Source organism: Ciconia boyciana, chromosome 1, assembly GCF_034638445.1.
Source record: "Ciconia boyciana chromosome 1, ASM3463844v1, whole genome shotgun sequence".
Classification (NCBI taxonomy): Eukaryota; Metazoa; Chordata; class Aves; order Ciconiiformes; family Ciconiidae; genus Ciconia; species Ciconia boyciana.
The window spans coordinates 200,606,429-200,629,886 of NC_132934.1; the positions used below are offsets into that span (position 1 = coordinate 200,606,429).

The 23,458-nt window shown below is 37.8% G+C and overlaps 1 protein-coding gene across 27 annotated transcripts in view; it reads right to left on the reverse strand.

Annotated features, from left to right (window-relative positions):
- The window catches only part of ZMYM2 (zinc finger MYM-type containing 2), a 95,501-nt gene that overhangs the window by 65,203 nt on the left and 6,840 nt on the right, over positions 1 to 23,458 (reverse strand). For 11 of the 27 annotated variants that reach the window (XM_072850535.1, XM_072850534.1, XM_072850528.1 and 8 more), the window contains exons 3-4: positions 8,513 to 8,636; positions 6,377 to 7,236 (exon numbers count right to left, since the gene is read on the reverse strand). In XM_072850535.1, coding sequence (XP_072706636.1) covers positions 6,377 to 7,226 — 850 coding nt within the window. In that variant the 5' untranslated portion in view covers positions 7,227 to 7,236; positions 8,513 to 8,636. Of the gene's footprint in view, positions 1 to 6,376; positions 7,237 to 8,512; positions 8,637 to 11,261; positions 11,402 to 16,386; positions 16,448 to 23,458 lie in introns of those variants that run through there. The other 16 variants (XM_072850541.1, XM_072850546.1, XM_072850542.1 and 13 more) reach the window with 9 other exon arrangements.

Genomic DNA, 23,458 nt, shown 5'->3' on the forward strand with positions numbered 1-23,458 from the left:
CTCCACTGTTACCTACTGAATAGCAAACACCTGCATAAATATTACTGTATTTGGTAGTACTTGTGCTACTACTTTTAAGTAAAGAGCAAACACAGCATTTACTGTAACTAAATAAAAATACTAAAGCCTTGAATGTCTTACTGTAGTAACTCAGTGTATTGCTGGAGTGTTATTACAACTAATATTAACAACCAAATATAAGAAAGATTATTTCAAATTCTGTAACTTCAGATAACAAAAACTTTAACCTACACACTTCAGCAACTGCCCATCCCTTATTCTTAAGGGACATTATCTTGGTCCATAATCATTCATTAAACAGAAGGCACCCTTTCCTCATACTATTTTCTAAAGTCCTCCGCTTCCCCAAGAGGGTTTTATTAACAATATATTCTGCTGCATAGTTTTAAAATTAATTCTAGGGACGAAGTTCCAAGAACCTTTGTTACAGCAACAAACAATGTACATTCCTTAGCAAGTAGAAGATCATTTTCCAGTGTGCCTTTGTAGCTGTCAAGGATGTCCTATTTCTCAGACATGTAAGACAAGTTGGAAATTTACCCATTGTAATGCTTGAGGGTAAACAGAAGAGGTGGAACAAAGAGGTGAGGGGAAGCGAGAAAGGAAGCAGAACAAAACACATTTGTCTTTAAACCATTAAAGAAGTTTACCTTTGAAGACATGAGATCCATACCGATAAACTAAGATACATTACCACAGTGCTTAAAGCCAAAATTCACTTGAGTGCCCTCTTCAACCTTTTCTATATTATGTCTACTATCTCAGATATATTTATACCCTGGTAACCTTAACACCTCAAAATATTTTGACATTCTCCTCTCTTCTCATCAGTTTCAAGTGGGAGCACATTGTATCTCTTACCAGGAATATGTAAGCATGTGCAGTGAACTTACATGTGCTTGTAATTCCAGTAGCGCTCAACTGCCACTCACAGAAACTTGAGTTTGCTATGCTCATTTGGGTTTGAAACTTTTACCATGACCTCCTAGTACCTCATTAAGATTATCTCAATATTTTCTTAGTATCTTACGGCTTCAGACAGCCTCCCTTAATTGACATTTTGTTGCATTTCTCCTTCCACAAACATACCACAAGAACATCTAAAGATCTTCTTGCCTTTCCTTTTTTTGCTTTCACTTCTTCCACATCACACCTTCACAGACATTAATTTTTATATTGTGGCTTTTCTTCACATCTCACTTCTTAACCATGTTACATCCTCCACTTTATATTCTCTACAAAGGATCTGCAAAATCCATTTTTCATGTCCTTGAACTGAGAAGGTGTATCACACTTCCTTGCCCTTATATCTTCATCCTTCAGGTTCCTATCTGCAATTCTTTAATGGCCAATTTTATGAGACTGTACAGTTTCATGTTCAATTTCTTCTTACTGTAACGGTTGTTCAGGGTGTTCCCATTCTTTCGCACTCATTCCTGCTCTAAATTGCTATAAAATTATTCCTTACTCTCATCTGCACCGATGTATGTATTATGTGGAGCCATCTTGCAAAAGTGGCTCAATGAAATGATGGCTTTTAAAAAAAGCTGAAAAAACTCTACCAGCACAACTTGGGGCAGAGGTGGGGAGGAAGGCAGTAAAAGTTTTACAGATGTATGCAGCTCCTGAAACATATTCAGCTACATCTGCATTAATGACCTGGTTCAGATCGGGGCAATTCTGAACTGCATCCTCAATTTACTAGGTGTTGGTTCTGTTTTTGGAGCAGTTTTGATGCACTAGATTCCATTCAGAGAAACAAAACCTAAGTTCTAGTCCAAAAGCATCTGAAACTCATCTACATGGACTTCTGTTCATCTACATGGACTTCTCTAAGACCTTTGATATGGTCCCCCACAACATTCTTCCTGCTAAATTGGAGACATGGATTTGATGGATAAGGAATTGGCTGGACGGCTGCATCACAAAATTACAGTTAACAGCTCAATCTTCAAGTGGAAACCAGCAATGAGCTGTGTCCCTCAAAGGTCCACAGTGGGAATGATACTATTTAATACCTTCATCAACGACATAGCGGGATTATGCGCACTCTCAGCAAGTTTACGGATAACACCAAGTTGAGTGGTGCAGTTGGTAAGCTAGAGGGAAGGTATGCCATCCAGCAGGACCTTGACAGGCTTGAGGAATGGGCCCACATGAACCTCATGAAGCTCAACAAGGCCAAGTGCAAGGTCCTTCACCTGGGTCAGGGCAATCCTCAGTATCAATACAAACTGGGGGATGAATGGATCGAGAGCAGCCCTGCAGAGAAGGGACTTGGGGATAGTGATAGATGAAAAATTGGACATGAGCCAGCAATGTGTGCTTGCAGCCCAGAAAGCCAGTTGTATCCTGGGCTGCGTTAAAAGAAGCATGGCCAGCAGGTCGAGGAGGTGATTCTGCCCCTCTACTCTGCTCTGGTTCAGCTGCGTTCAGCTCTGGGGTCCTGAGCACAAGACAGACATGGGCCTGTTAGAGCAGGTCCAGAGGAGGGCCACAAAAAATGACAGAAGGCTGGAACCTCTCTCCTGTGAAGAAAGGCAAAGAGAGCTGGGGTTGTTCAGCTTGGAAAAGAGAAGGCTCCGGAGAGACCCTATTGCGGTCTTTCAATATAAGAAAGCTTGAGAGACATTTTTTACTAAGACCTGTAGACCTGTAGTGACAGGACAAGGGGCAACAGTTTTAAATTGAAAGAGGGTAGATTTAGATTGGACATGAGGAATAAATTTCTTTGATGAAGGTGGCAAGACACTGGAACAGGTTGCCCAGAGAAGCTGTGGATGCCCCATCGCTGGAAGTGTTCTAGGGCAGGTTGGACAGGGCTTTGAGCAACTTGATCTCGTGAAAGATGTCCCTACCCATGGCAGGGCGGTTGGACTAGATGATCTTTAAAGGTCCTTTCCAAATCAAACCATTCTATTAAATGTACTCCAATCCTTACTAAGGACTTTAGGTTCTGAATTAATGTGTTGGACAGAAGTTTCTCTGTTATGCACCTACTGCTTCCCATAGAGTGGACGCATTTAGCTGAGGGGAACAGACTAAAACTGCTCCAGAAGAAACTTTCCAAACCACACATAGAATCATTTAAGTTGGAAAAGTCCAACCATTAACCTAACACTGCCAAGTCCACCACTAAACCATGTCCTGAAGCACCACATCTACATGTCTTTTAAATACCTCCAGGGATGGTGACTCCACCACTTCCCTGGACAGCCTGTTCCAATGCTTCACAACCCTTCTGGGGAAGAAATTTTTCCTAATATCCAATCTAAACCTCCCCTGGAGCAACTTGAGGCCATTTCCTCTTGTCCTATCACTTGCTACCTGGGAGAAGAGATTGACCCCCACCTCGCTACAACCTCCTTTCAGGTACTTGTAGAGAGCAATAAGGCCTCCCCTCAGCATCCTTTTCTCCAGACTAAACAACCCCAGCTCCCTCAGCTGCTCCTCACAGGACTTGCTCTCTAGACCCTTCACCAGCTTCGCTGCCCTTCTCTGGACACGCTCCAGCACCTCAATGTCTTTCTTGTAGTGAGGAGCCCAAAACTGAACACAGTACTTGGGGTGTGGCCTCACCAGTGCTGAGTACAGGGGGACAATCACTCCCCTAGTCCTGCTGGCCACGCTATTACTGACACAAATACATATAATAGATTTGCCAGAGCCTCACTATCAACAATTTTGATCTACTATTTTTCTAACAACATGTAGATGTCACATGTCCCAAGTCCTTTCTCACTAGGGAAAAAAAAAAAGTATCAGGAAACAAAACATGTTTGCATCTTCAAAGGCTTCAAAACCTCTATATAGGAAGTAAACATGAATAATAGGTCTTGTCCAAGATGCAAGCTAGAATGTGTCTTTAGGTAACGGACTAGTTCTGAGATTTGCAAAACTGCTCTGTAAATTGATGTATTAAGTCCTTACGCAAAGTTTTGACATCAACAAATGCTAACTAGCAAATCCCTGAAGAAAGTTGTGGTATCTGAAAACAAAGCTCACTATCCAACTTCTTACATCCTATTTCTGAACTATAAGCAGTGTTTTTCAATGTGATCTTCAAATTTTATATATCAAAGCATTTTTATCATCAGTAGGCTTAAATTAACTAACCAGGAGTCTACACATCCATTGGAAATATTTTAGAAGTCTGGAAATCAGAACAGATGGAACCCCACTGATGCAGATAAGATGAATTTATCCTTGGCAATCTTAGACTGGAATTGTGTAGAATATATTAAACATATTTAAGATCAAATGCTTCCTGTCATATTATCGAAGTTTCTAACAGGCAGGGTTAACTTCTACTGGCAAGATTTTCTAGAAGAAAAGGAGGCAACTTCCAGGGAAAAAGAACAAAATTGAAACTTAAATCTTGAAAACCTTTCCCTTACATCTTTAAGTACAAAAACCTGTAAATGATCCGCACCTACCGTGTTTCAGGCTTTTTCTTGTACAAAAGCCATTTCCACTACAACTGTCTTCCCTCTTTCCTCCTCTTGTTTCTTCTTCTCATGTTCTTTATCATTTTTCTAATTCCTCTCGTTTAGTATTTTTCTCCTTCCCTTTTACCTGTGGCAGCCCTTCCTGCTTCCTTTTGAACCTAGTGCTCTTTATTTTTCACATACAAATACCACAGCCATAAGAAAGTCCTATATATGCACACCTTGAAATACATCTCGTATCCACTTGTAAACCTATTTTTTCCTCCCTTCCAAGTGAGTCTTTTTCATCAAGGCCCTAAAAGGGCTCCCAGCCACTACTCCTGTCTCTCTGAACTCAATCTATTTCAATACTGCTATGGTCCCAGCCTTCATACCGGGAAAATTCTGGTGTGTCTCTGTTAATCGCACCAAAAATAAAAGTTCAGTAGTTTAAGAGAAAGCACATGCTGATTTTCTTAGGATGCACTTTCCCCAAGAAAAGCAAAGGCACTACTTTAAGGTAACAAATGCTTTAAGTTCTCATCCATGACTACTTGACCATCTCTGATAACATCATACCCCATGTCTTAAGGGATCAACTAGCAATAGTGGGAATGTTGGTTTTAAAAGATTAGGAATTTAATTTCTAAATTATTCAGCGAGACATCCAGACTATAAAAACTTCCCAGCTTTCAACTTCAGAAGACAAATTTTGAAATCAGTTTCAAGATTAACACAAAAAACCCACAACCTAACATCCTACTTAAAGCTTAGCTTCATGCTGCCATTTCCAGAATACAATATGAAAGATATTAATACTTTTGCGAAAGTACATTTGGTAATATATGACCAAATTGAAGTACTGTGCTATTTAAATATTCGTTGAAAAACAGGTTAAAAAAAATCTATGTGTTTTAATCAGCATATGAGCAAGTTAAGAAATCATGCATTAACAAGGGTCTACTGCACCTAGATTCTGTTTTAAATTTTGCTTTTAAAATGACCCTAACTAGTCTGAAGTTAAACCTGTAGCAAAAGTGGTAATTTGGCTTTTTCCCTCACTTCTAACCTAACAGAGCAGCAGGGTACCAGTATGTGTTGGAACTTGGAAGGTTTTCAATTGCTTATGTGATAGCTTAAATTCTGTAGACTAGCAATTCCAGAAGACCATTCATGGCTGCTCCATTTGGCTTTTAGCAATACCTGTTTACTTGCTAAATCAGGAGACAATATACTACTATTTACACAGAGATATAGAACAAACCCAGCCAATTCAAACTAATTAATATTGTACAATATAAATACATATCACAGGCAACTAAATAGCAATTATAAAGTGTATATAACTTACTGCAGGAATATGAGACTCCACAAGTAACTTGGACCCCATTTTGTTAAGCATTATAAACACCAAGAATTGCTCAGTATGCAATGAATTATGACAGCTAGCTACTTACAACTTAAGATCAGACTTTCAAATTCAGGTTTATTTGCATGTCAAATTATATGTCTTGATGGCAAGACAACAGATCAGTAAAATAATAAATAACTTTGATGCATTATACTAGTCATAGAACTGCACAAAAAGGTACAAAAGTTACATAGATACACTAACCTTTGTGTCAATTAAAGGGGTACACTTAAGTCATACAGATAGCTCTGCTTTAGATACAAATACTTGCGCCTCAAAACATCTGAAGATATCACTAACTGCTAAACTGGGATAGTTTACCTACCTAACACGTTATGTCATTGAGCATATTTTATTCCAGAGTCACAGGTAAGGTTGTGATGGGGATGAAGGGAACCAAGATCTTCCACATGAATTAAGCTAAAAAACTAAGCTGTGCTACTGCCAAAAATATTTTAATCAAACATTCCATTATTTATTTTCAGCTTTTAAGGAAATGTTCAGAATTGCAACTTACCAGGATTATGATGAGTCACAGATTCTCCATTTTGAAATACATCTCCAGCCACGTTCATTCTACCAGGATTGAAAGGTCCTACACCAGTCTTGGTCTGTGAAGTTAAAGATGGGGTGTATGTTTGCATATTAACACCAAAATTACTTGACTGCAGTCCGTTAGATACATCTCCCAAGTTGGCATTCTGCAGTGATGTAACATGTGTAATCATTAAGTTCATGTCACGCCCTTCAGCATTTTCTAAATGACCATCACTCACAGAGCTCACAGCACCTGTTTCTAATGTAGTAACATTAGCAATCTGAATTTCAGAGTCTGGTTCTGTGGTTATACCACTATTACCTATTCCTGAATTTACCTTACTTCTTGAAAAACTGGAAGCTGAGAATTCCATATCGTTGGTTCTGTTTTTACACTCTGGAAGTTTTCGTTCATTAAAACTGGAAGCATTCTTCTCTTGTCCTTGATTTGTTTCAATGTCTTCTTCATCATCAATAATAATAGTTTCACTTATACTCCCCTTTTGAGAATTTAAGTCTTTTGGAGGAGGAAGCATTTTGCAATCATTCCCTTGAAGTTCTTCATTTCTTGATGATGTAAATGCAGTGTTCCTTTGATCTGTTATCAGTGATGTAGAATTTTGCGGAGGTTGTATAGGTTCGATAAAAACTACATCATCGTCATCTTCTATAGGCGAGTTTTGGAATTTATTAGGTTTAGAAACTAAAGAACTTGGTGGACCTCCAAATGTATTTCCTACATTTGCAAGACCTGCTGCCATGGTGGTATTCCCTAGTAGACCAGGAGTACGTTCAGACAGTTCTAATCCTCCCAGAGGACTCGTGTCCATTCCAGATCTGCTGTTTAAAGAAAAGCATAAAGCAAGAAAAAACACACCCAACTTCAGAGTAAGGTATAACTTTCCAATAACAGTTCTTAAAAAATAACTACAGAGTTAATAGTTCCAGCTTTTACTTTGTTTTCTTCCTGAGATCATGTACAGAAAAGACAAAGTTTCTCTATGCTCTTCTTTTAATGTCTTAACATTCATTTACTTTCTAATCCTACACTAGCAAAAAAATATTGCCATTACCAACATTTCCCACACAATAGCTACACATCATTATGTTTAGCAATACATACATACACAGGAAATAGAATTTGATGGTATTTATTACATGATCCTGATTTCTCAGTCCCTTTCCCACCCACATATGCACACAATGATCTTGTAACACTGCTTTTGCTAGACTGCAAAGCAAAATCAAAAGTTAAACACGCAGAAAGAAAATCTGCATTCCTATTAAATTTCATTCCTATTAGAAATGTTACAGACTTTCAATATCAATAAATTTATACAATAAAAGACTGAAGCACATATCCAAGTGCCTAGCAAAAAAAAAAAGGCAACTTCATTTTGCATATTAACAACTTTAACATTTGACTGATTTTACCCCAACCCCACACTGCCAAAGCTCCTTAGGTGGCCCCAATATAACTGGAACACAGAAGTAAGCAAAAGAGATATGGAACTGCTGCACATGACGAGAACAGATAAATTATTGAGCAGCAGAAGGTGCACAGCAACCTCTCATTTCTAGCCACTACCAGAGGCAGCTCATTTGAGATCCTGACTTACTACCTCAAGTTCCACTGCAGCTTTCAACAACTTTCTCTCTTTTCCTTTCAACAGCAAGTGATGCTTCTTCAGGCTCCTTCTCAACAGCTACTTTGCCTGGGGGTTTCTGTTTGCTTTTAGTAATTGTTCAGTTTGGGGAATCTGTTGTTTATAATTGTCAATTCTACCATGAATTAAAGAAATTATAAAAGGCAACCTGGATATACAATTTCTGTACCTGTAATTCCAAACTAGTATATAATCGGTGCTAAAGGACCTCAGATCTCTCTAAAAAACATCTGTACTAAAAATCAGTTAATTAAATTGATCTTGATATACACAACAAGAAAAATAGACATAATTACATGATAATTTGGGTATGTCTGGGAGTATACACTAACACGTGACATCACTAGCTTTTGTGAAAGGCTAGAAGTAGCTTTCTGTGCTTTTTTATAAATCCTTTATAGAGGAAGGTAAATAGACAAAGTAGAAATATCCTGCTCATCAATACTTACCCATCCAGAAATCCACTGCAATCTGTTTACCTTAATAAGTTGCTCCAAGAGCTTTTATTTTCTTTCCTGTGGGGAACCTGCTCTTCTTGTATCAACTTGCTGCCCTCCACAAAAGCAGTGTGTTCTGAAACAGGGTTAAAACAAACATTATAGGCGAAACAGTTTCTTAATTTCAAACCTCTTCTACCAACTATGTTCATTAAACTGATCTCCTTCTAAATTTACAGTTTAAGTTCAAACCTGACTTTCAGCACTATCATCTTAAACATTAGAGAGAGAACGTCAGTCTATACAATCATTGCCATAAGTAAAGCAGCAACAGTACTGTTTATTCTAGATTTTCCACTGTCACATCACATTTCCAGAATCCTTTGTTTGATGCTTTATAGATAGATGGAAAAAATACAATGTTTGGTAAGAGACAGACAGACATAACTGCAATTAAGTAATCAAACACTAGAATTAAGAAGTATATCGGTAATAGAATATTAAGGAAATAAATGGTTCAAGTAAACTGAGCTAGAGAAAAGAAACCTTAACAATTACATTTCTTTGCTTTTTATTGTGTCAACCTCCTTGATGCTTGTAGCAGAATGTACTATGCTAAAATTAAGATATAGCAAAAGGAAAATTATAGAACATACATTATAAATCAGGCTTACAATGCAATATAAACCTTACATTGCTAATAATTTTCAAATTGTATATATGCACTGCGGTGATACTTAGCACAGGTTCAGGCATCGATAGCTTATATTAACAAGTGATCATTCACAAGAGACTGAATATGTTCAAAGTTCAAGCCTGTATTTATTCTTCAGGTTTTATAAGTCATTAGGTTTCCCAGACTTGGAGGAATTTTTAAAATACAGAGTATCAACCTGTGTAGTTATCTACTGTTTGAGGACAGCCCTTAAAATCCCTCTGGTAAAGAGGCCCAGAGGAATAAAGCTCAAATATTCTTCTACTAATTTACAGCATTATTCAAGCCCTCTTGTCCATTAACCAAGTGGGAGCAAGATGGGGGCAAGGGGGGCCAAACAGCAAAGCTGTGAACCAAATTAATCCTAGAAAGGAGGCGACCACCTTTTAATTCCTTCATATGTTAGCCTTACAGCCTAATGCCATTATGTAACAGCATTTGAAGCACAATAAAGGTAACATTCTATTGGAATGAAAGAGGTTTTCTTACAAAAAAAGAAATTTGTATTATCAATGCAGTTGGCTTGTACCTCCCTGGAAATCAGTCAGTTACACTGAAGATTAATTTAATCCAATATTCTCTTTTACCTATCTTATTTTTCCCCTCTAGGGCTGAATAATTCAAAGATTTCCCTACATCTCAGCTTTTGCTGAAAAGAATTCATTCAGTTAACCGATTCTTAAAAGTTTCCCAGGTTTATTCCATATATTTTCTTTCTCTACAAGGACAAAAGTATCACAAGCATATAAAGCTTTCAATAAAGTTTTAAATATACCTGAACAGATGGGAGCAAAGAAGAAATGAGACTATGCCAAGACTATACCTCAGGCCTGACTCAAACCTTTGCTATTCCTATTTTTACAGATCCTTAGTACAAAGACAGACTTGGGCTGTATTACAGTACTACATGAACATAAGATGTAGCAAAGGTAAGACCCAAAACATATGTCTTTTTGCCTAAATATATTTTTTTTTTCCACAAAGGCTCTTAAAATAATATAGGTTATTAAAATCTTTAAGTATTACATAAAAATAAGAAAAGTTTATGTGCTTAACTGTTAGTGCATAGACATAAGTAAAATCTGCATATACTTCCTCACAAATATCAGCTCCTACCTCTGCAAGACACAGCAACAAAATTACCCCCAACCCCCAAAATCAGAAAATTTTTTTTCCAAAGATTCGCAAAATGAAGTAGCTTGTTTTCTAAAAATGCTAGTACCAAGGAGAAACACAAAAACTACATAGGCAATGTCACCGTCAGTATCTCTAAATGAGCAACTACCAAAAAAGGAATAATCTACAGAGTGAAAAGAATAGGTTTAGGATGTGAAACTAGGAAAAACCTCATGCTTCACAACTCGTAACAGCAAAAGATGCTTAACAATAGAAATACAATTGCTAGAAACCTGTAAGATTGATTAGACTGATCACTGGATGAGTTGTTGAGACTTTGAAAAACCCAACAAAACACAAACTGGTGAGACCTAGTTTGCAGAAAATGCATGTTCAATACTGCTGCAGAATGAGCTCAAGACTTTGCGGTAACACACAGGCACCAAAATTACAGCTGGATGGAAACAGAGGCACTACCAATATACAATGGTCCTTCCTGAACCAGGCTTTGTGTGTCCTCCTTTTAAATTAGGCTACATCACTCATTTATAAGTCTTCATAATGAAATAAATTACAATCCGGTAGCTACATTCAAGGCTTAATTGCTGGAAGAAATAAAAGGCAAAATGCAGGCACTTCTCTGGAAGGATGGCAAATACTACAGCTTTTAAGACAGCCAGCTAGGTAATGCTTCATAGGCCAAGTCTTAACTCCATAGTTGAATGATAAAATAGAGCTTTAAATTTATCATGAGTTGCAGAAATTGGGGTGGGGTGTGTGTCTACTTAAAAAAATATATATATCAATTCCACTTTAACAAAAGCAGAAACTGGAATTTAAAAGCCTTTACTAAGTGCCATTAATAATAGGATGCCATTCAATCCCACCACCTGGGATGAAGGTGACAGAAGAGTAGTCATGGTTACGTACACTTGGAGGAAAGTCACAAAAATCAAAAGGAGTCACTGAAATCCAGCCAAAACTACAGTTCCACCAACACAGGGCACTTGAAACAGACATCCAAAGTAGGACCAGCAGGTGCAAGTTGCGTCCATATAAAGGCTAGAAGCCTAAAAATAAAAAAGGAAAACTTGAAAGACTGCTTTTGGAAGAATACATAACTGAGACATCTTCAAAAGTGAATGGATGAACAAAATTCAGGACACAATATTATACTAAGGTAGAAACACAGGAACAAGAAGTGAGTGATTGATTTGCCTCAGCGAAGGAATACTACTTTCTGCTAGGAAAGCACAGTATCCTAACTAAATTATTTACCTCAACAGATACTGTGCTACATTTAAATTCCATATGCTATTTCTTCTACTTTGCATATTAATGGTATACTATCAATCACTTCCACTCAACGGTGACAGCACATGTGAGATAAGGGGAACGAGAGACTGCAAAGTAATAACTGAAGACTTCGACTACTGTTGTGCAGACTAGGGGAAGAGGGCAGACCAAACCCCCCAAACCCCTCGCCCCTGACACACCCAACCCCCCACCCGAAAACAACCCACCACTGAATGATGAAGACCAATTCTTACAACACAGCCAACTGCAAACAGCTAGAATACTGACAGGAGGAAAAACAACTCCTGATCTAATTCTGAGCCATGCAACATAGTTCAACATGCAGTTATCCAGATAGCACTCCAGAACAGCGTATTTGAACTCTCATGGGAATAAAAATTAAAAAAAAAAAAATTCATTACTTCAACTTTTGGCTTCAAAAAGGAGAACAACGTAACTGTGAGAAACCCAGTTAAAAGGAAACAAAATGGAGCAGCTAGAAGAACAAAAAGTTTCTTGAGACCATGAAGGCCATTTAAAATGCACCATATTAAGTATACAACCAATCTACAAAGACCCCCAAAAAAGACTACTATCAGGAAATCTGAGCTAAAAAGATGCTGGAATTGTACTAGGGGGAAGTTTCAAGTACATTTGCCCTGTTCTTTACCATTTGCTAGGCGTGGTTCAAGACAGGCTACTGAGCTACATCAGAGCAAAGGTTTGTGTAAAATGCCAATTCTTGCCAATTTTACAAACAGTAAAATTTTCCTAAGGAAAAAGAGTACCCAAGAAGCCTGAACCACAGCAGAAAACACAGAATAAACTCTTTGCATTGATGCTCAGTAAAGAAAAGGTCAGGGAAGACCACATCTAAGCTCTCTTTCTAGGGGTCAAGTCAGAGGAAAAATGTCATATCAAAGTGCTAATAGAGAAGTATTTTAGAACAAATCACTAGGGCCACATGGCATTCACTTAAGATTTCTAAAGACAGTCAGCAATTTTATATTTCAGTATCTGTAACCAATTACTTAAGCAGAAGGTGATAACGATTACCCAAATAATTACAGACTACAGTCCTATCTCCATCACTAAACAGACTGATAAACACTACAGCTGAATATGGGGAAAGAATTAACATGAATTTTGCAAAGAAAAAGTAATGCCTCGCAGGACTACTGGAGAGATCTTTTGAAGGGTTCATATACTTGTTGACCAACCCTGACTAAACTAGTATACAGCACTTAAGACTTCCAAAAGGCATTCGAAGACATTCCTCGCTAAAGACTGCAGTGGAAGCGATCTATAATAAAGATTCGGGAAAGGGTTCTGTGGAGGATTTGTAGTTATTTAAAGAGAAAAATATCATGTGTTGTTTGCTGTTATCACAATAAAGAGAAGTTACCAGAGGGGTTCCAAAATAAAATTATATAGGTCAACATAAATCAGCCGTAAGAGACAGTGACTACCAAAGTGACAGTTTCCTAATCATACAAAATTATTCACAGCAGCTGAAAACAGAAACTGGTTGTAAAAAACTACAGAAGGATATCACAGTGCTGAACGCTCACACAGTATGATAGGCAAAATCACTAGTGATAAATGCAAGGTAATGAGCAGGTAGAAAAGGGTAACTACATACCTAGCAATTCCTCTAAAGTGGAAGTCTAAGATCCAAGTTGCAACTCTTTCAATCTTTCAAATCAAATCTACTCAATCATCAATGATAAAAGAGGAAAAACAATATAAAAGAAGGAAAATCAAGCACAATACAGAACACATTTGTCATTACATAAGCAAGATGCTGGTGAACTATGTTTTTTTAACCAAGAGATGTTCAGGTCACCCCCTTTTCAGAGAAAGGGAAAAACAGGTGAGTTACATGAACAATTTATATTAAAGGAAAAGTCTTCTTGTTGGAAAAGGAAGACAACTCAAGGAAGATGACAAATCTGCAAGAAAAAAAAAACACCACAGAAGATAAATAGAGATCTATGCTCAGTGTCTTACAACACACAAACAAAAAGGTGCCCAGTGAAATAATTAAGTAGCTTTAATCATCTATTGTGCAGGAAAACATTTTCTTTTCTTCTTAATTGTGAGAGTCACTGCCATAGAAGGCTACAGAAGCCAGAAATGCAAACCAGTTCAAATAGGGATTGAGCAAACATGAAAATAAATGCACCGATGACTGTTAAACACAGCGGCCCAAAGGCAAGTCTACAAAAGTCCTTAGCCAGTCAGTTGCTGAAAACCAGAATACACCTGCAGAGAAATCATGCTGTAACTGCCAAGTTTCTACTCCTAGACATCCCTGTTGCAAACAGGTTACTGAATTGTCTATTAAACTAGTACAGCAATTAATCTAACCTAGTAGAGGAATAATAATATTTTTACATGCATAAGAAATGTCACTAGCCTGATGGAAACTTTATCCATTTACCCCAAACCTGAATTTTGGCCTATGGCTGCCAGGCTGACTTCAGCTGGTGGATGGGTGTCAACATTTAGGCAAAATAATCAGATAAGAGACCAATCTGAATGCATCTCAATGTTCTGTGAGGCTATACGGTTCTAATTATCAGTTCCTGCCCCTGACATTTCTTTGACCATAACATCATTTAATTTCTCAATTCAGCTACTTCCAAGAGTTCTTATCCTTATTACAGAAAGTCACCTTTATCATTCAACTTTTCGTAAGTCTGATGATCAAAAACTCAGTCTATTGTAAAGACTCTATGCAGCTATCAAGAAGCTCTTTCTCAGCTCAGCTTAACAGTATGCTGTAACATCTTGCTACAACTCAGGAATATTCATTCCCTACACAACCAGATGCAACCTACATACCATGGCTTTCTTGGGGTATGAACCATCAACTAAACCCCAGTGGCTGACCAAATGTATGCCACAGTTCACCCCAAAAGCAAAGTAAACCACTGCAATTAAAATCACCTTTAAGTAGCTGTTTTACACTGCAACTGAGGCAGTCTAATAGTCCAACTATATCCATTCACAAGGACTGAAAAATGCTAGAAAAGTGGAAGTAATACAACATTTTTAAAGGGCTGCAATTTAAGCCAGCTTTAAACTAAATCCAAATGCTGCTACTGCAGGCCAGTCACAATATGGGTAGTGAATATTATATACACTGTACGGACAGACACCTACCTATGCGACTAGAACTCCATGTTAGAAAAAAAGGAGTTGCAGGGCCCTTCTGGGTCATCAGATATAAAACTCTTACCCCAGGCAACCACACAATAAAACCATTTTTGTTAAACATTCTTACTATAAATAAACATTCAGCATTTTTGGTTTGGTAGGGTTATGTTTTGTTTTTCCTCCTTATATCCTTCCTGAGGGATATCTAGTCATCAACCCCAGCATTTCATGCTCAGATATGCCTCAGATATGTGGTGGCTCTGATTTACTTTCAACTTGTACATCTCTGACTTTAACAAAAATTTTAACACTTCTGAAGGTCCACCTAGTTACCAGGTCCACCTAGTTACCAGGTCCACCGACTCATTTTGTTATGCTATCATGTGGCACAGAGGTTTCTGCAACCACACACATAAACAGACAAAAGTTGATCCAGCTGTCAGAGACTTTCCTGCTGGAGTCCTTTCCAGCCGGATCAGTTCCCCAAAACAAAAGTCTCTCTGCAACACTAACAGCTGTGCCTGAGCATAACGAGGTTGGTGCCACAGCTCTGAACTTCAGTGTAAGGATCATTTTAGCAGACAGGATAGTACTGACAAGCCGATAGCCACAGACTGAACTGCACTACCGTGACAGCAAATACTGTGTAAAACACTCCAAAATGCATGTGCTAACTGACAATGAAGCAAGCAGTAACAGACTGAACATTAAAACACATGTATATCCACTGGTCACAATCAGTAGGGTAACTGAAATTTGTAAGATCTTAGGCAAACCTAACATACTACATTAAGGCCGCAATGACACAACTATTTAATCGGCGAACCAGCTCCACACACAAATCATGCTAGTGAGTTCAACATAAATACTTGCATACTTTGGGCTAAACTCAAATGCAAGTATCCACAACATCAAAGTAAAACAAGGGTCTGTCTTAAAATATTACACAAATTAATTATAAATATCAACCAAGAGTCTGAATAACATTTAACACTAACCCAAGGTATTTATATTGCTGTTTTTCAGAACACCGGTAAGAGCTTTCAGCAACAGGATACTAAGTTTAGGTCCACAAATCTAATCTATCCATTGTCTGAGTACCATCATTACAAAACCCTGAGATCTCATTACTTCAGCCTAGAGACACTACTCCAGAATTTAATTTTCCAGTAGGTTTGGAGCTGCTTCAACTCTCATTATTTCCCCAGATTTTCAAAGGAGTTGTATGGTTTGAAGAAATTAGCTTACTAAAAGTCATTATGTAACACCCAAAACGTGTTTGTCACACAGGTATCAGGAAATTTAAGAGAAAAGCACACGCACACGAAGACCTGTAATCCAGCAAAGATGGCAACTAAGAACAGTAAAAATGCAAGATCTACACAGTGAAAGAAATATTTTGAAGCAGTTGAGTCAGTGAGTTTTGGTTTTATTCAAAAGAGAAACACACTAACTAATTTACACACAAACTAAAGCTTACTGAAAACATGCAAACTTCAGTATCTCCTGAGCATCTTAACTGCACTGCAGCCACCAGAGTTACATGTGAACGCTGACATCTGGTTTCCAACTGATGTTTCCAGGAACATCTGAATACCTTTATTTAAGGCAGCCTCCTCCTTGGGTCTTCCTACTCAACCGGTGCTGAGAACTGCTCCCTGTATGCATGAACAGAATCAAAATTCGGGGTCAGTCTCAAATTTGATTCTATTCACGGTCAATCTTGAATGCAAGTGTATCCACTCCAAGCACCTGTCATTTCCAAGATTACTCATAGGGGAATAAGCAGCATTTGGCATAGCAATTCATGGCAAATCAAATCATGTTGACTAACTACAAGTAAGTTTTAGGGCAGCCATACTGACATGTATCCCTCCCTTATACACATACTTTCAATGTATTTCATGGTTGTTTAATCATGAGAAGGTGCTGATCAGCAAGAACCCAGCACCACTTCTAGCCTTAAAAGCCATTATGTGTAATGCGGTAGACAGTAAATTTTCTCTCTCTACTACTCAAGCAGCAACATGCTCCTTAAGGATATCCTTTATTATAAATGGAATAGAAAGGTGAAACAAGACAAAGAACCACAGAAGAAGCTGTATCTAAATGCTTATCTATTACTTATATCCAAATGCATATCTATTTTCAGGAAAGTAGGTAACACTAGACCACAGCAACAGACTTGAAAGATGACCTAAGTGGAAAGGAAGCAGTACAGTAACAGTAGAGAAACACTATGCTAAAGACATGAAAATAGGAAAAGGACAAGTAAAACACTGAAAAATAAACAGTAGAAAGTGGCCTTAATACAGCATGCAGCGAGGCCAAATTGTCATTTGACATATCTTAATTTTTAAAAAAATTAACACTTAGTAGGAAAAAAATACTGAATGGCTAGATCAGAAACAGACCTGAGAATAGTAACATTGAAAAAAAATTTTAATAGTAAAATTGAAAAAATAGTAAAATTGTTTAGATGTCTAGACTGGGCAATGGAATACAGGCCACTGATAAATGTCAGTGGGTCACAGGACACATTTTAAAAACATGCCTTACTCTTGCTCCACAGGGACCAATGAAGATTAATTGAGAATTCAAATGTATGAAGTCCCTAGCTTTTGCTAGCATTGAAGAAATTAAATTGAGATGGTAATACACAAAATGTATAATCTCTTTAAAAGAGCATTTAATTATTACAGGTTCTAAGAAGCAGGGTTGGAAGTACTCTGTTAACAGATGTATTACAGCAAGTGCTACAAATTTAGTATAGATGCTAATGAGATAAGGCTCTATAACTACGCAAATACTCTATTTCTCTATCTTTCATAAGAGGTATAGTTGCATTGGCTATACTTTTGATAAAACTGTATCATGATTATAGTGACTATACTAATCTGAAGCACCTAATATACACAAGAAGCATGCAATCTTTCAAATTTGTAAAGTTACAAGAAATTGGGGGTACAGCCAATCACATAAACCAATCAAATCTTAAAAAAAACCCCAGAGACAGGAAAGAGCAAGAGAAATCTCAAGTGCGAGAGGATGTCTACTAGATCTAATGCATCCTGTAGAACTACATGTTCAGCAACAGACCAGTTTATTAACTACAGTAATGCTGATTCTGTTAAGAAGTTAACCTTCCCTGTAAAATACTTTTTTGTTTTACGTCAGTATATTTAAAGTAATTTTAAGAAGCCGTTTTTAAACAATATTTCACGCATTTACATTTTATTAATAATTTTACCGCAACAGCACAAATTCTTATGGGGGGGGGCGGGAGAGTTCAAATTAACATACAGTGAAGCAGCGCATACCAATGGAGAGCATCTTCCTGGTCACTAAATGATATCAGACTTAGCTTAAGCACTGCAAGTTTAATAGAATCGCTAATGTTGGAAGGGACCTCTGGATATGACCTTATCAAACTCACCCCAGCTCAGAGCAGTGACAAATTAGAAATGAGATCCATTTTGAAGTTAAGTCAGTTTGTTAGGGTCATATCCAACAGAGTTTTGAATATCTATACGGATACAAATTTCCCAGCCTCTCTGGACACCCTCTTCCAGTGTTTGATTATCTTAACTAGTCAGAATTTCCCTTGTTGCAACTTATGCCCATTACCTGCCATCCTATCAACGTGCATCTCTGAGAAGTGCCTGGCTTCATCTTCTCTATACTTTCCCATTAATTAGTTGAAGACAGCAGTAACATGTCCCTCCAGCCTTGTCTTTAGACTGAACACACCCCTCTCAGCTTTTCCTTCTTTATTATGTGCTCCAGCCCTCTAAGCTGGTGGCCCTCCACTGGGCTCACTCCAGAATATCAGTATCTTTGTTGTAACAGGGTCTACCCAAAACACTACTAAACGCTGTAGATGTCGTCTCCCAAATATCAAACAGTGGGGAACAATTACTTCCCTCAAACTGCTGGCTACAGTCTTGTTAATTCAGCCCAGTATGCTGTTTGCATTCATCCCTGCAAGGGTGCATTATTCACGTTCAACTTGCTGTCCACCAGGACTACATGAAGCTGCCTTCTATCCTATCTATGCCCAGCCTGTACTATTCCCATACATTTGGGAAACAAAGACACTTTACTAGTTGTCAACAAGGACTTCTAATGCTATTCTTCATTAGCGCTGCCTCTTGTTTGGTTGTTTTTTTTTAAATTTCTATTTTAAAATAGCATGCAGTCTACATTCATATACATACAGCCCACAAAACAAGTAACTCTGTGTGGGTAACTGGTAACCGCCATGCCTAATGGCACACCCAATCTCTCAGTGCCTGATTGCACAAATCTTTTTTCCTAATGCTTTTAAAATTCTTTTATATTCACATGTGCTTAGAAAGAAGAAAAACTGTCACGCCATAGTTCATAAATGGACAAGAAGTTTGTAGATAGACCATTTTCCTTGTCTTTAACATCAGCTAGTAGTCTCAACCAGATTTTCCATCCCTTAGAAATACCCGAGTATCGGCTACCAACCTAGTATTTTTGGCCCAGTATAGACAAGCTTCTTCAACACAATTTACCTGCAGTGATTAGCATTCAATGCATCCAGTAATTCAGGACAAGGAAAACCGAATTTAAGAGAGCACATGAATACTATGCTACATATAGGGGAGAAACCCACATAAACTATGACCAAGTAAAAAGCCAATGAAGCTACAGTATAACAAAGGAAAGAAAGTCTTAACATCATAAACAAAATGAGATTTAAAAGGAAGGGGAAGAAAAGAAAAAATAACCACAAAATAGTTCAAGTTCTATGCTGAGGTAAGGTTGACAGGAAAGGGGATCCAAGGCAAGAATGGATACGGTCAGCAAGGCAAGTAAGATAGGTTTTCACACCTGCACTTGCTGGCTGGCTGTAAGTTACATTATGCAATCAAGACTCCGGTTTATCAAACTAGTTTTAAAAAGTAAAAGGTAGCTTTATTTCTGAACAACTAGATGCATATTGTATTTGATAAGGCTGCAGTTCCACAACAATAAACCACATCCAGTCTAGGACAGGACTACTATGGTTTTGAATTCCCACTGCTCTCTCCCACTTTCTCTAGCACAACTCTTTTTTGCTTTCTCACTAGGTGTTCATGGGTCCCAACAGCCAGTTGGAAGCTAACATGGTAGAAAGCTGAAATACAAAAAACAGAGCAAACAACCAACACCTACACAGCTCCCCTAAAAAAAATGTCATTGTGATGATTCATGGAGCTAAACTGACTCCCAAAAAAAGAAACAGAAAAGGACAGTGTTGGTAAAAAGAAGAGAGGACAATGACAATCCTAAATTAGTCTGGTTTAAATGGTCATGCAACTAAGCGTATATGCTTATTTTAATTTAACCCCATGAAAAATACACTATATAGCATTTGTTCCAAGCCAGTGTTCTGTCTTTTGAGTCCAAATCTGCTACTGGAATAAAGACCTGCAGAACATGAAGTGTATTCCAAGCCTAAGAAAATCCAAATAAACAAACAACAAAAAACCCCAAACATTTAACTTTGCTAATGGGAAGCTTTTCAAATCTTTAAACTTTTGTCTAAAAAGAAGAAAGTGATGCCTCAGGAAGTTATTCCAACTCTTAGTTAACCCAACTCCTAGTTATCCTACCTGCTGAAAGGCTACACACTGTTCCCATCTGAATTCATACTGCTTAGGCAATAATAAGCACTCAGAAATTAAGCCTTTAACATGGGGACGGAAGGGGGGAGAACACCCTATTACCTAATATGTTGTTAGACACATAGTCTCTCCTAGATCAGGATTATGTCACACCCTAATCTATTCTCTTTTAATTGAGGAACAGAGTGAATTTCTGAAGTTTGTTATTAGAAAGCATGTTTTTCACTCCTTAAGTCATTCTTGTATGTCTTCTTGGAACTCTCCAATTCTTTTTAATTATTAAAAAATGCTGGACCTCACATCACAATTGCTGTACTTTATACAATATTAGTCAGACCATCTCAGTATTTCTATTTGTTAATTCTTTGGACAGAAGTATATGTAATGATGGCCAAACACAGCGACAATGGCAGCAATTCCAAAATATATCCAACATTTGTTTCGGGTAAAAAACAACCAACCAACCTTTGTTGCACTCCCCATTTTCTGTCACTTCTAAGTTACAATTATTTTTTTAGTATAAGTATTACAGAGAACTTCTTACCTGGCCTTTCTAGATACTACTTGGCTTCTCTAAAGAGGCATCATCTACCAGAACAAAACCTCACCTTCTGAATGAACATTTTTCAAAAATAACATGACCACCACAAGCAAAACAAAATCAACAAAACCCCCCAAAACCCACGCACACAGAAATACTAGCTATTAATTCAAAACATGTCTGGTAAATTCTTCCAGCTTAGTAAAAGTTCTTAAACATATACAGGTTGGTATATTAATCATCAATTCTTGCTCAACCAAAATGATTAAATGATTTCAGGTATAAAAGAACACTAGGTCTTCTTCCCCTTTCCACACACATATACACAAAAAAAAAAAAAGAAAGAGAGAAGAAAAGAAAAGACACTGATACCACACCCATATATTGCAACTCTTATCACAGGCTCCTAGGAGACAAAGTTACAGACCACATTACACTAGCCACTGTACAAACACAGAGTAAGACTGTTCAAAGAGCAAACAAGCTAAACATAAGGAACAACAGATGGAGAAAGACAAAAAGGAGAATACAAGGAAACAGCATCACCATGAACAATGGTTAGAATTAGTTCTTGTTCTAAGAATGGTCTGCTGGAGTCCCAGAATGACAGGAAAGGTGGTGGTTTGGCTTTGTTTTCAGTAGGCTTTGTTTCCTAAAGTTACCTTCTTTTGCATTACCAGGTTGCAACTGCTTTAAAGGGTGCACACAGGGAACTTCTCCAAGCATGAGGAGCATCACAGGAGAATGAACAATAGTGTTTAACTGCCCATGATGACACTTTCTAAACAGCACTTAAAATCTCATTAACAACAACAAAAGATAGGTTATACCCTTCACAGCTAAACCCCAATTTTAAATTAAAGGTAAGTAACCTGTTATTTTTACAACCATAAAATATAAGATGCAAAAAGACGAGACAGTCAAAGCATAATATAAGAAAAGCACTCTTCTTCAGGATTCTGAATCTGTATCAACAGAGCAGGATCATTTTTACCACAACCGTAAGAAAAAACGTTACCACAAGATATAGAGACCAAAGGCAAGGTATGAGATTTAGTCATGTGATTTATTAACACAACTACATAACGAACACTTAATTGTTTATTAACAATTAAGAGACAGCTTACTATGTGAAAGAAATCCGCAGTCTGTTAGAAGAGTTTCTGTGTCTAAAACAAGGGCTAGATTACAGGCTTAAACCAAAGATCTCATAACAATGCTGTCCACAAGTGACAGCACAGAGAGTTTTCCTTTTGGGGAGGAAGGACTGCCTTTGTGATAGTAGCCTGAGCTAAAGGTCAGACATCCACAAAGGGAAGTCAGAAGCACACACTGAGATTTAGCTGGTATAGAAGGCAGCAAGTCTGGCAGAGAGAGAGACTTGAAGGTCATCCATACTGAGATGATAGCTGAGTTATGAATGAGATTAACAAAATAACTTTTAGAAAAATTTGATGTAGTACCAGGGGTAAATGCCAAACTGGAGAGGTCTTACAGGGATCTAAAGAAAAGGAACTCCAGAAAGAAGTAAGGTTTTCACCAAGGTTAAACTTTCAAGGTGGGGGGGCGGGGCAGGGGGAGAACAAGAGAAAAAAACAAAGGATAGTTGCATCACGAGTGCACTTTTGTTTAAAGTTTAGTATGGTTATATTGCATAAAAGAGCCTAAAGGAACACAAGATGCCAATATGGTTCCAACAAAAGTCTGCAGGAGGAAAAACAAACCGGTCCATGTTTCTAAGAGTGACTATGAGCCATAACAGGCCTAAATTAGAAAATTGTGCACAGAGTTATTCTATGGGTTATGCCAAATTTTACCATCTTCTTCCAATGCCATCTTTCACAACAAAATTGAGGAAACTGCATGCAGAAACCAATATGAACTCTTCCATAACACCACTGTCCTCTCCTAAAGATCCGCTTTCTTTGCTGGCCTCCCAAGAGTTAGATTGGTGAGCTACGGTACAAGTATCTAAGCAGTTGTCCTATCAGTTAACAGAGTGTGTGACCAAGTGTACATCACTACTTTGCACAATCTATTAAACAGGGGAAAAGGTGGAATTAAGATGACATCCTGCTTAGCATGTATCAGCAACTATTAAAACTAATGAGTAGGGACTATGCCTTGAGAGACTAGGTACACAAATTTAGGTATTGCGGCTTTTAGAAGTTACAGTGATACAAACTGAAGGATTCTGACAGTCTTTTAAGAGTTAAGGAAAAAAGTTTATGAACCTTAATGTACAGTTAAGTACAGAGTGCCTAATTCATTTATTTTAGGTAAAGCAGTAACATATGAAGTGTTAACTACTTTAGAGATCTAAAACTATCATTTCTGCACGACAGCAATGCATGATTAAGTAGCCTCGTCTCAGACAAACAAAGAAAAAAAACCCATCACAATCCTCTTGTGCTACTGACATTCAGTATGGTTGGGGAGAGCACTGGTAATGTCTGAGTACACTTCAACCCGTTACTGCAGCTACTCTGTTC